Source organism: Mus caroli, unplaced genomic scaffold (assembly GCF_978045245.1).
Source record: "Mus caroli unplaced genomic scaffold, Mus_caroli_1 scaffold_17, whole genome shotgun sequence".
Taxonomy (NCBI): domain Eukaryota; kingdom Metazoa; phylum Chordata; class Mammalia; order Rodentia; family Muridae; genus Mus; species Mus caroli.
In genome coordinates this window covers 34065545-34078371 of record NW_028227272.1, presented here as the reverse complement: position 1 = coordinate 34078371, position 12827 = coordinate 34065545, and the positions used below count along the sequence as shown (strand labels likewise).

General features: G+C 38.7%; 1 protein-coding gene across 1 annotated transcript in view; it reads right to left on the bottom strand.

Moving 5' to 3' along the window:
- Nucleotides 1-12827, bottom strand: part of Polq (DNA polymerase theta) — an 86272-nt gene that overhangs the window by 61043 nt on the left and 12402 nt on the right. The window contains exons 6-9 of the mRNA XM_021184708.3: nucleotides 11369-11588; nucleotides 9844-9991; nucleotides 6519-6665; nucleotides 5085-5297 (exon numbers count right to left, since the gene is read on the bottom strand). Coding sequence (XP_021040367.1) covers nucleotides 5085-5297; nucleotides 6519-6665; nucleotides 9844-9991; nucleotides 11369-11588 — 728 coding nt within the window. The remainder of the gene's footprint in view (nucleotides 1-5084; nucleotides 5298-6518; nucleotides 6666-9843; nucleotides 9992-11368; nucleotides 11589-12827) is intronic.

Below are 12827 nucleotides of genomic sequence, written 5' to 3'. Positions count from 1 at the left end.
TGGAGAAATAAGAAGACAAAGCAAATGCTGTTTTGTTGATATGTTTTGTTGTTGGCAGCAGTTGGTAAGCAGGAGCATCCTCAGGGAAGCTAAGGAAAGAGAAGTGTCATTTCAGTGCGGTGGGTTTATAGAAAGATCTCAGTGCTGGCCTCTGTCTATACTGATCCTTGTGATTTATAGAGGAGACAGCAAAAGAAATGACTCTAAGGGACGGACATCTGTGCCTTATGTTTATGGAGGTAGAAGACAAAAAGTTCTATTTATGTTTGTTGCTTCTCTGGCCTAGTCCCTTACTCTATAGTTATTCTTGACTTAACAGAAAATTTCCATATATAAGATACTATTTTTGTCTTTCTGTGTCTGAAATACTTCACTCAAGATTTTTCGAGTTGCATTCATTTACCTGTGAATTTCATGGCTTCACTCTTTGTAATGGTTGAGTAATACTCCATTGTGTAATTTATCACCATTTCTTTCTCCATTTGTCTGTTGAGGGGCATCTTGGCTGTCTCTAATTTATGGCTACTATGAGTGGAGCAGCACTAAACATGGTTAGCAAGTGTCTCTGTGGTAGGATGAAGCATCCTTTGGGTATATGTCCAGCAGTTACATGGCTGTATCTTGATGCAGATTGATTCCCAGCCTTCTGAGAAACCGCCATCATGATTTCCATGGTGGCTGAACAAGTTTCCACATACTCTATAATGGATGTGTGTTCTCCTTATTCCACATTCCCACTAGCATGAGCTGTCACTTGTTTTATTAATCTTAGCTATTTTGATGGGTATAAGATAAAATCTTAAAATCGTTTTGATTTCCATTTCCCAGATGGCTAAGAACATTTCAAGTATTTCTCAGCCTTTTGAGTTTCCTCTTTTGAGAGTTCTGTTTAAATCTGTACCTCAACTTTTAAATGGTTTGTTTACTTGCTATCTGGTTTGTATGGTTGGTTTTGAGTTCTTTATATATTTGGATATAAGCTCTCTACCAAACGTGTAGTGGGTAAAAAACATCTTCTCATTCTGTGGGCTGCTGATTTTTTGTCCAAGTGACTATGTATTTTGCCATGCAGAAGCTTTTCAGTTTCAGGGGGTCTCGTTAATTGCTGATCGTATTGCCTGTCCTAACAGTGTTCTGTTCAGAAAGTCTTTCTCTGCGCCAATGAGTTTGAGGTTGTTCCTAACTTTCTCTTTTATCGGGTTCAGTATATCTTATCCTGGAGTATTTGATCCATTTGAGGTGAGTTTTGTGCTGGGTGCTAAGTATGGATCTGCATGGACTCTTCTACATGCAGCTATCCAATATGACCAGCACCATTTGTTGAAGGTGCTTTTTTCAATAGGAATCTCTGACTTATCAAAAATAAGATATCCATAGATAGATTTGTAGATTTCTGTGTGGGTTTTCAATTTCACTCCATTGATCCATACATCTCTTTTTGTGATAATACCATGCCATTTTTATTATAATGGCTTTGTAGTACAGCGTGACATTAGGGATAGTGATACCTCTGGCAATCCTGATGATTCTCTGACTTTTCCTGGTGTCAGTAGTTATATGCCTCACTTCGTTTTTAATTTTATTGATTTGTATATTCTCTCTCCACCTTTAAATTTAGTAAAGTTAGGTAAGGGTTTGTCAATCTTACTAATTTTCACAAAGAACCAACTTGTTATTTCATTGATTCTTTTTGTTTTGTTGTTTGCTTCTCTTTTGCTGATTTTAGCCATGTGTTTGATTATTTCTTGCTATCTACAATTTCTGGGTCTGACTTTTTTCTTCTAGAGCTTTCAGTTGTACTGCTAAATTACTTGTATGAGACATCTCAAGATTTTTTTTTTTTTTTATGTAGGCACTTAGCTTGCCTTTTAGAACACCTTCTTTGTGTTCCGTAAGTTTGGGTATGTTGTATATTCATTTTCACTCAATTCTAGAAAGTCTTCATTTCTATCTTGACTCATTTTTCATTCAATACTGAGCTGTTCATTTCCCATGAGTTTGTAAAGTTTCTGTGGTCTTTGTTGTTATGTCCAGCTTTAATCTGTGGTGGCTGAATAGAATGTAGGGAGCTTTTTCAGTTTTCTTGGATCTGTTAGAGTTGCTTTGTGTTCAAGTATGAGGTCAATTTTGGAGAAGTTCTATGAGGTGCCAAGATATATTGTTTTGTATTTGGGTGAAATGTCCTGTAAATCTTAGTTCCATCTGCTTCATGACATCAGGTCGCGCCAGTGTTCCCGGTTTAGTTTCTCTCTGGATGACCTGTCTATTGGTGAGAGGGTGATACTGAAGTCCCCACTATCAGTGTGTGACGGTTGGGACGTGATCTAAGATATAATAGTAGTATTTTTTATTTATTGTCCCCGTCCACTCTCTGACTTCCACCTTCCACACCCCATACTTCCTCCCCGTGTCCCTGTCTCCTCGTGGAGTCCCCACCCCAGCACCCCACCCCCACCCTAGGGGCCTCCAGTCTCTTGAGGGTTAGGTGCATCATCTCTGATTGAACACAGACCCAGCAGTCCTCTGCTGTATATGTGTTGGGGGCCTCATATCAGCTGGTGTATGCTGGCTGTTTGGTGGTCCAGTGTTTGAGAGATATCAAGGGTCCAGATTAATTGAGACTGCTCGTTCTCCTACAGGGTCACCCCGCATCTAAGCTTCTTTCAGCCTTTCCCTAATTCAACCACAGGGGTCAGCAGCTTCTGTCTACTGGTTGGGTACAAATATCTGCATCTGACTCTTTCATCTGTTTGTTGGGTCTTTCGGAAAGCAGTCATGCTAGGTCCCTTTTTGTGAGTACTCCATAGTAATAGTGTCAGGCCTTGGGACCTCCCCTTGAGCTGGATCCCACTTTGGACCTGTCGCTGAACCTTCTTTTCCTCAGGCTCTTCTCCATTTCCATCCCTGTAATTCTTTCAGACAGAAACAATTTTGGGTGAGAGTTGTAACTGGGGGATGGCAACCCCTGCCCTCATTTGATGCCCTGTCTTCCTGCTGGAGGTAGGCTCTATAAGTTCCCTTTCCCTACTGTCTGGCATTTCATCTAAGGTCCCTCCTTTTGATCCTGACTGTCTCTCACCTCCCAGGTCTCTGATGCATTCTGGAGGGTCCCCCCAACCTCCTACCTCCTGAGGTTGCCCTGTTTCAACTCTTTCTGATGGCCCTCAGAGCTTCAATCTTTTTCCTTCACCTAATACCAGATCAGGTTCCCCTCTTCCCATCTCCAACCCCTGTTTCACTTTCCCTCCAAGGTCCCTCCCTCCCGACTTGTGATCGATTTCTTCTCCCTCCCAAGTGGGACTAAGGCATCCTCACTTGGGCCCTTCAGCTTGCTGACCTTTCTCAGTTCTGTGTACTTTATCTTAGGTAATATGTATTTGGGGGAGGGGAGCTAGTATCCACTTATTAGTGAGTACATACCAGGCATGTCCTTTTGGGTCTGAGTTACCTCACTCAGGATGATATTTTCTAGTTCCACCTATTTGCCTGCAAAACTCAGGATATCCTCTTTCTTAATAACTGAGTAGTACTCCATTGTGTAAATGAACCACATTTTCTGTATCCATTCTTCTGTCATGGGACATCTGGGTTGTTTCCACCTTCTAGCTATCACAAATAAGGCCATCACGAATGGAGGAGTGTTCCTTTTTCTCTACATCCTCGCCAACATGTGTTGTCACTTGAGGTTTTGATCTTAGCCATTCTGATTGATATAAGATGGAATCTAAGGGTTGTTTTGGTTTGTTTTGGTCCTCTGATCACTAAGGACTTTGAACATTTTAGGTGCTTCTCAGCCATCTGAGATTCCTCTGTTGTGAATTCTCAACAGGCTATTATTCTTTGTTTATATGCCTCTATGGAAAAATGTGGTTTTTGCCATGTGAGGTTTGCCCTTGTGGTTGTACACTTTACCTAGGTGACTCTTGTTAATACTAAGATTATAAATTGTCTGATGCTCTGAATAAAGTTGGCTATTGCCTAAGTGTAGTCCACCTCATGTTTAGACTTCATTTCCCAGGTCCTACTCCCTCACTGGTGGTAACCCTGACTGCCATGTAGCAGCCAGCCATGCACTGGAGAAGAAGAGCTGGAGCAAGCTTTGCTTCTTTGTTGATATTTAATTCAAACTATTTCATTGATTAAGTCAAAGTTTGTGTTTGGATTGTCAATAATAGCAACATTACTTGCTAGTGCCAAGTTAGAACCTGAATCAATTTAGAGACAAAAAGGGTACTTCTGAGCACATAGCACCCTGTTTGTTTTGAGATTAAACACTAGAAAGTAGACATGAGAGGCTAGGGAGTGGCTAAAGCACTATGTGAGCATGAGGACCTGAGCTCACACCTCCAGCACCCACATAAAAGCCAGATGTGCTGGCTTGCATCTGTAGACCTAACATTGATGAGGCAGACACTACAGAACCTGGGGACTTGCTGGAGAAATGACAGCTTCCAGGTTCAGAAGTTAAGGAAGAAGCCTGGAGAGATGCCTCAGTGTGTAAGAAGAATTATTATTCTTCCAAAGGAACTGAGTTTGGTTCCAGCGTGAATGTTGGGCAGTTCAAACCTGCTTATAACTCTAGCTCCAGGAGATCCACTACCCTCTTCTGTTAGTGCACCACATCACAGACACATATACATAAAAATAAATAAATAGATAAAACTTTGATATAAATAAGGTAGAGAATGATAGAAGAAAATATCCAATATCTGACCTACATATGCATAGGCACAGGCAAGAGCACCCACACCCACATACACAATACCTACTAAAAATAGAGGGGGAAAAAGGAGCAATATGAAAATTACAATCATCTTCTAGCTAATAAAATCATAAATCTTGTTATTTACATATTACTGAATCATTTCACTGCATACAACACAAAAGAAAAATCTTAGTTCTCTACCAGGAGAAACACAATAATTAATAAAAATCATATTCACAGTAAACATTAAGCAATCCAAGAGAATGGCATTATGGTGCTGCACAATAAAGAAATACATCATGATAGGAAAGAGCTCTTACTGGTCAACTTTCAAGGAGACATCTCTCAGCAATGCCATGACATCTCCATTCAAACTCACCCATTGTGTCTACTCCTTTCCTGCCAGCACGCCCAACCATCTGCTTATAAGTGAGGATATCTAAAGGCTGACCACTGAAAATTGGAGTGCGAATAATCACCCGACGAGCAGGAAGATTCACTCCAGAAGAAAGAGTAGACGTTGCTGCCAAGACCCGAATAAAACCTTGACGGAAGGCTCCTTCGATGATATCCCTCTCCTCAAAAGTAAGTCCTAAATAAAATGCAGATCCAAAATCATTACCACAGAACCAATACACTGGATCACTTATAAACAGATTTGAGAGTCGGATCTTTTATTATAAACAAAACACCATCACTACCTGTTTAAGAGTACAAGCTGCCATCTTTAGACATCATCTAGATAAGTCAGCAAAATTACCTGTTTTAAGTGGAACGGGTGGTTTCTGCAGAAACTATTTGCCCTGCTTTTGGTAAATGAAAGCAGCAGCAGCAGATCAAGTGAGTGGAAGTGTGGTCCAATAACATTTTATTTGTAAGAGCAAACAGCAGGTTAAGTTTAACAGTATACTACTGATTAACAACCCCTGTGTTTCTGTGTATGGATATGTATTTACACATGCACATTTTAAAAATTTGTCTTAAAATTGTATCTTTTGTCATTAAAATCATATGTATACATTGTATATGATAAAAAGCTGAATCGAACTGAAAAGATTAAACTTCCAATCTTAGGAAACATACTTGTGACTATAATCGTAACACATGTGACCAGAGACAAGCACGTCATTCAGTGACTGTCATAACAGTGGCCTCGCTGACAGCCTACCCACTGCTTTGGTTTTCTTTTTGTTTTGTTTTTGTTTTTGTTTTTCAAAGTCCTCTACAAATCAATGACAATTCCTAAAACAAATTTGACTTTGCCATATATATGAGACTATGTCAATACTTGAAATAAAAAGAATAACAACATCATATCTGAGTAGAAAGTATCATTCTAACATAAATTTTAAGGGAACAACATATACATAGGTTAAAATTTTTAGAATTCACTTTCATAACGGTTTTTAAAAATCCATTATCTAGTATATCTATGCAATTCAGATACATATTTTAAAACTGCTTATTTTACTCTGGTTTGACTAATCCCTTGTTTCTTAAAATAAGATCTATAAGTATTAAGTGTGATTAACAAGAAATACATCCACATAAATACAAACATGAAGAAATTATGAAAGTCTGGTAAAGTTTTAAAATCTGTTTAGATTTATTATGTGTTTGTGAGTGAAGCTGCATGAATATATATGCAGTGCATGTGTGCAGGAGCTCACAGAGACCAGAGTGGAAATCAGATCCCCTGGAGTCTGCCACACAGGTCCTGGGAATCAAACTCAGTTCTTCTGCAAGAGCCGCACGTGCTCATAATCAGTCATGTCTCCAGTCCACGAAAAACAAGTTTAGAAACAAGGAATACCTGCGTGATGAAACGCTACTCCCCATGGCACAGTATTCTTCAGCACAGAGTCTAGTCCTGAAGGTGAACGTTTTAACTGATCCATCACTTCCAGAAGGCTCTTTTGGTCTAGAATCACTGGTGGAAATTCAGATGATTTTACTAACCCTATCAAACACACACAAAATTAATTAATTAGTTAATTAATTAATTGCCAACTATACCAGTCTCTTTCTTCATTGGCTGTTACCTGCCAAATAATGAGAGAAAGAAAGATCAGGTTCAGAAACGGCTACGTGCTATTATCATTCCCAGGCCACTACAATGTAACCGAGATGGGATGTCACTTGGACCTCAAGAATTTGTAAATCCTCATAAGCAGTTCTAATAATATACCCCAAGTCAGGGGGCTCAGGTTTACAGAGACATGATGTTCAAGGGAAGGCAATCAAAGGAAAAGAGGCAGAGTTTCAAAGGCAGATTCCTTCAGGCTCTTGTTTTAATTCCTGGTCCCGTAGCAGTTTTACAAAGTTATAAAGCCTGGCTCATAGCAGTGGGCCCCTGTAGGTACACCTTTAAGAGTAAATCTCACCCTAGCCAACTGCTTCCTGTCTGCTGCCATGATGTAAGGAGCCCAATTCTCTTGCTTTTGCACCCTATGAAACCATGAGCCAAAATAAGCCTTTCCTTTTTTAAGTACCTCTGTCAAAGTGACACAAAGTAACAACAACTTCAAGATGTGCCCATCAGCCCGCACACCCACACTGTCCATCAGCCCACACACCGGCCCTTGCCCATCAGCCCGCACACCAGCACTGCCTGGGATCCTAGTTCTCTACATATTCCTCTGGCCCCTTTGTCGCTATCTAATAGTCACAGTCACAGGTTTGTTACCTTCTTGTGTGGTGTTTGTGTTACATCTCCCCTAGTAAGAATTTAAATACAGGAACTCTACCTTCTTAAAGAATTTCCCAGACTTTTATATTCCTGAACTTTATTTAAAACGTATTTTAATGTGTATCTTCTATTTCATGTGTTTTTAACTTAGGTAAAGTTTTCCTAAAATTCTGAGAAACCACAAAGAGTTGGCAATGTTTTATTTTGATAAAGACAATAAGCATATCTATATCTATGTCTACATATGTATATATATATACATATGTAGACATAGATATAGATATTCCCCATCAGTATATTTATTTCAAAAGAAATGTTTTGTTTTTGTGTGTACATATTACGTGTTCATGTGTGTGAAGGTGAACGTGTGTGCATGTGCATGTAGAGATAAGAGAACAACTTGAAGTCGTCCACCTAATTTTTGAGGCAAGGTTCCACACTAGCTAAGCTGGATGGATGGCCAACAACACCTCCCCCCACCCCCGACACCCCCACCCCATGCTGGGATTACAAACACACCACTGTGCCTTGGCTTGCTGTTTGCTTTTGATTTTAATGTGGTTCTAGAGATCAAACTTGTCTTATCTTTGTGTTTGCAAAGCAAATGCTTCCAAATGAGCTACCTCCTCAGCCCAAAAGAAGTCATTTTAAGGTTAAAAATTTAGTAAGATAATTCCAAATTTTAAGCTTCAGTTTATGAAAAATGTGCTACTTTATTTTTCTAGAGAAAATGAAAAGACCACATGCAATCTGAGAACCCAGTACTAAAATCAAAATAACAGAACTCTGATCCTTAAGGAGTACAAATTGTCATGGCACAATGTAAGTATATACATTAACATGGTATAGACAGCACCAGGTAAGACAGGCCTGGCAGGGAGGCTACCGTGATAGCAGTCGGTAAAAACTTTAGCAAAGCTTACATCCTACAAGGCTGAAATGCTAACTGCCTACCCTTATGAGGCCATACTCACTGACAAAAGAAGTAATAAAAATCTTAATATCCTACAACTACAATGTTTGCAGTTCTACAGCTTCACTGCAAAGACAATGGCCTCAGGAGTTAGAAAAGTCTCAGTGATAATAGCTCATTTATATGAAAAAATCATTTATTTGACAGTAACTCATTTCTAAGTCACAAAGAGCAGGTAACCGTGAGAGAAGTGGGGTACAGAAGAAAACTGAGTACTAAATATACAAACTAAATTTCATAAAACTAAATCTTTAATCATAGAGTCTTACAACTTCAATATTCTAGGTGTGATCTTAAGAAAAAATAAATAAAGTAGGGTGGAAAAAGGAAGCAATATTTAGAGCTGATATAATACAGAATTAAACAAAAATAAATAAATAAAATAAGAGCCATGAAAGAAAGTGCCAACACAGGAGGGAAGGCATGTGACAGAGACACCTTTGAGAGTCCAGATGTCAGGATGAGCAAAGGCCACACGTGACCCCATGCTAGGGAAAATATTGAGGCCAGTGTTTATCATATAACTAGTAAAAACATTTAGTAATAGTTACTGCAGCATACTAAGTGACTGTTCAGTATTTAAAGAAACAAACTCATCAATGCAATATTGCGAATGTACCACAAAGCATCATGCTGTGTGAAAGAACCTATTTACAAAAAACTATACTCATACTCTATGACATCACTTCCGTGAAATTGTTAGGGAAGGCATAGCAATCTAAAGTGAAAGAACACACGTCAGTGGTCGCCTGAGAGACTGGCAGCACTAGAGCATATTTCACACTGGCAGAAACAGTCTGTATGGTAATTACAATAGCATGGATATGAAGAAATACACATTCAGACATTAAAATTCATCAAGCTACACTCGTCAAACAATGCATTATATTATACATAAAATATACAACACTAAAACTGATTTTATCTACATGAATATATATGTATGATTCCTTTTAGAATCTTATCTCTGTACATTAAAGAAAGACATCACTTTCTCCAAAAAATAAAAAGTGGGTGTGTGGATGGGTGGGTGTGTGGGTGGGTGGGTGTGTGGGTGGGTGGGTGTGTGGGTGGGTGGGTGTGTGGGTGGGTGGGTGGGTGGGTGGGTGGGTGGGTGTGTGGGTGGGTGGGTGTGTGGGTGGGTGGGTGTGTGTGTGTCTGTCTGTCTGTGTAATTTTGCATACAATTTAGGGGCTCCAGAGATTGAACCTCTCAAAGCCCATGAGTCCAAAATGAACCTATACACATATACAAACTCAGTCCTCTAAAAATGAGAAGACAATGAGGTAAGCATATGTACACATTATCTACAAAGAGGACAGAAAAGGATTAGCACCACAAAGGCAGGTTTATCAAGAATTCCTAGTCACCACAGTGACAGTAACAGAACAGACTGTGCTTTGCTACAAACATCACTAGGTGGCACTACTGTCAATTACAGTAAGGATGGAGGCTTCGCTTCCACCTGTCGCTCACCCTCAGGTTGACGGTGCAGATTGTAAAACTCTCGGGCAATGATATCTGCTACCTTCTCACACCATTTTTTTGATGGACAAAAGATTAATACTGAATGGTTATCCTGAACGGTCTCATAGCATAAACTAACAATGTGGTCTTCATCTCCCTAAAAAAAGAAAAGGAAATAGCTATATCAGTCATATCTCCGAAACATCTCACATTGTGTTGAAATTATACATTTTGATTCATAAGAAATTTTTTCTACTAAAAGGCATAATAAGTCATTTATAATAAAAATAGACTTTACAATAAATATAATGTAGTTTATAAATATAAATAAAATTTACAGTAAGTATAATGCTGACAGGTGAAAAGTTTTTATTCATTCAACTTGTGGTTATTAACTCAGGTGCTGGAGATACATTGGTGAATAAAACAAAGACTTGAATGGCAAGGGATTTATAGTATCACTAAAAACACAGGAAGGAAATAAACCACCGCATGATGTGCTGAAGGAGAAAGCTTTGCCATATTTACAGTCTCATATTTCATAGAGATTTAAAAACGTAAAGGAGAGATTTCCCTGAAAAAAACAAATGAGCTCAGATGTGAAGATAGAGAAACACTATCTCAATGGGAAGTATATGTTCCAAATAGAGTCAAGAGCATTCTGTGTGAATGCCCTGTGGAAGCCGCTCCATGCTGAAAGAATGCCAATGTGTGCAGGCATATCAGGGAGTAGCTTTCACTTATCAAGTACTTTATAAGTGATACACACACTCACACACACACACACACTCATACTTAATTCTTACCAAAACCAAGTATTTTATTCTACTTGGTAGATATAAAGATAGAAAGTTCAGAGAAGTTTTACAACTAAACTAATACTACTACCTCAGACATTTTGTGTACCTCTCTTCACTGTCAGAGGAAAGTCTATCCTTTTAAGAGTCTTTAAGGAAAGACTCTTAAAACAATAATCTTCAGGGCTAGAGAGATGGCTCAGTGGTTAGGAGCACTGGCTGCTCTTCCAGAGGCCCTGGTTCAATTCCCAGCACCCACCCACATTGCAGCTCACAATTCTCTATAGCTCCAATACCATGGGATTTGGCACCTTCACAAACATTCATGCAGGCAAAACACCAATGTACAAAAATAAAAATAAATAAATCTTTAAAAAATAATAATCTTTTCATTCCGCATACTTATTATACAGTAGTTATACATTAGGCAACTGTCAATGTTCCACATGAGTGTTTACTATAAACCATAGGGGATCCTTCTCCTCATTGACTAGAAGAAGGTGCATTTCCAGTGTTTATATTATATTAGGTCAGGAAATACAGTCATCTAAATGGAAAGCATATTACATTCTCCTTCTCACTCTCCTCATCAATTGCTTAGAGTAAAACAGATTAGCTTAGTACTGATTCTAACAGATACATAATATATATTCTGCTCCTACACAACCTAATTATACAATTTAAAAACTGTTAATAGCTTGGTAGGACCACAAAGGCATATAACAGTAATAATTCACCTTCACTTGGAGCAGGGGTTGAAATTCTCTCACAAGCTTCATTGAAGAATCATATATGGAATTTCCTATTTTTATTGATTCCAAAAGTGGTACAGGGCGAAAGTCGGTATGGTAAAGTTCAGCATTCAGCCAGGAAGCCACAAGCTGCAAATTAGGAAGAGTGGCACTCATGCCAACAATCTGCACTGCAGTAGATAGAGTGCTGGTTGATTCTGCCTGGCTGAAAAAACAAATAAAAATCACATTAGGAAATATGCAGGAAGAAACACACATAGTACTGCTAACAGTGTTCTTGGTCATGACCTTTGGTATACAAATGCAGACATTCCTTTAGAGTACAGACCCAGGTATAAAATTACTAAAGAACAGATTACTGGCCAGATTTCAAACTTAATGAATAATATGAAACTGTTTCCATGGAGACTGTACCAACAAAGTAGCACTCCCACAACCTGTGTATTCTATTGTTCCACAATCTTGTCACCATCTGATGACTGTACTGTCAATCATCTTAATAATAAATATTATGGACAGACTACAGGAATAATTTTGTTTGTTTGTTTTGGTTTGTTTTGTTTTGTTTCCGAGACAGGGTTTCTCTGTGTAGCCCTGGCTGTCTTGGAACTCACTCTGTAGACCAGGCTACCCTCGAACTCAGAAATATGCCTGCCTCTGCCTCGCGAGTGTTAGGATTAAAGGCGTGCGCCACCACTGCCAGGCTAGGAACAGTTTTTTGATGAAGTAATTTCTGATGATTAGTGATGCTTTGTGACATTTCACATGTGCAGACTGTTTGAAACTTCTCTTCCAAATGCCTGTTTAAGCCTATCACTGATATACTCAGTTGTTTTTCTTAAGCTGTAACATTTTTCACATGTTTACACAAAAGTCCAAAATCTGTTATTTAATTTCCGAACATTGTAGGCATTTTCTAGTTATGTTTTCCTTGTACTTGTTGGGGATAAGTACGTAGCACAGTGTACAGAAAACCAAGCCCTTAAACAATAAAGATATTTAATAGTATAAGAAGATAACTAGGCTTTTCAAAAGGTAAAAACAATCACAACTGCTATAGCTGAGTTAACAATACATCACTGCAACACCGAATAATGATATAGGCAAAATTAGAAACCTATTTGCACAACTGGAAGACTGTGATGAGTGGGTACAGGGGTGGAAGGAAGGGAGTGGGAGGAAACTGAATACAGGCAATTAAGAAATAGAAAAGAAAAAATCTTAATTCCCCCTAGAAAGAAATCAGTATACTAGAATTGTATAAATTTCTATTAAAAATGGATCAAAACTTTATTTGAAGCCTGAAACAAATTTTAATCCCTGCACTCAGGGAACAGAGGCAGGTGAATCTCTGTGAGTTAGAGACCAACCTGCCCTACATAGCAAGCTCCAGGACAGCCAAAGCTAAATAGTGAGACTCTGTCTCAAACAAAACAAATAAATG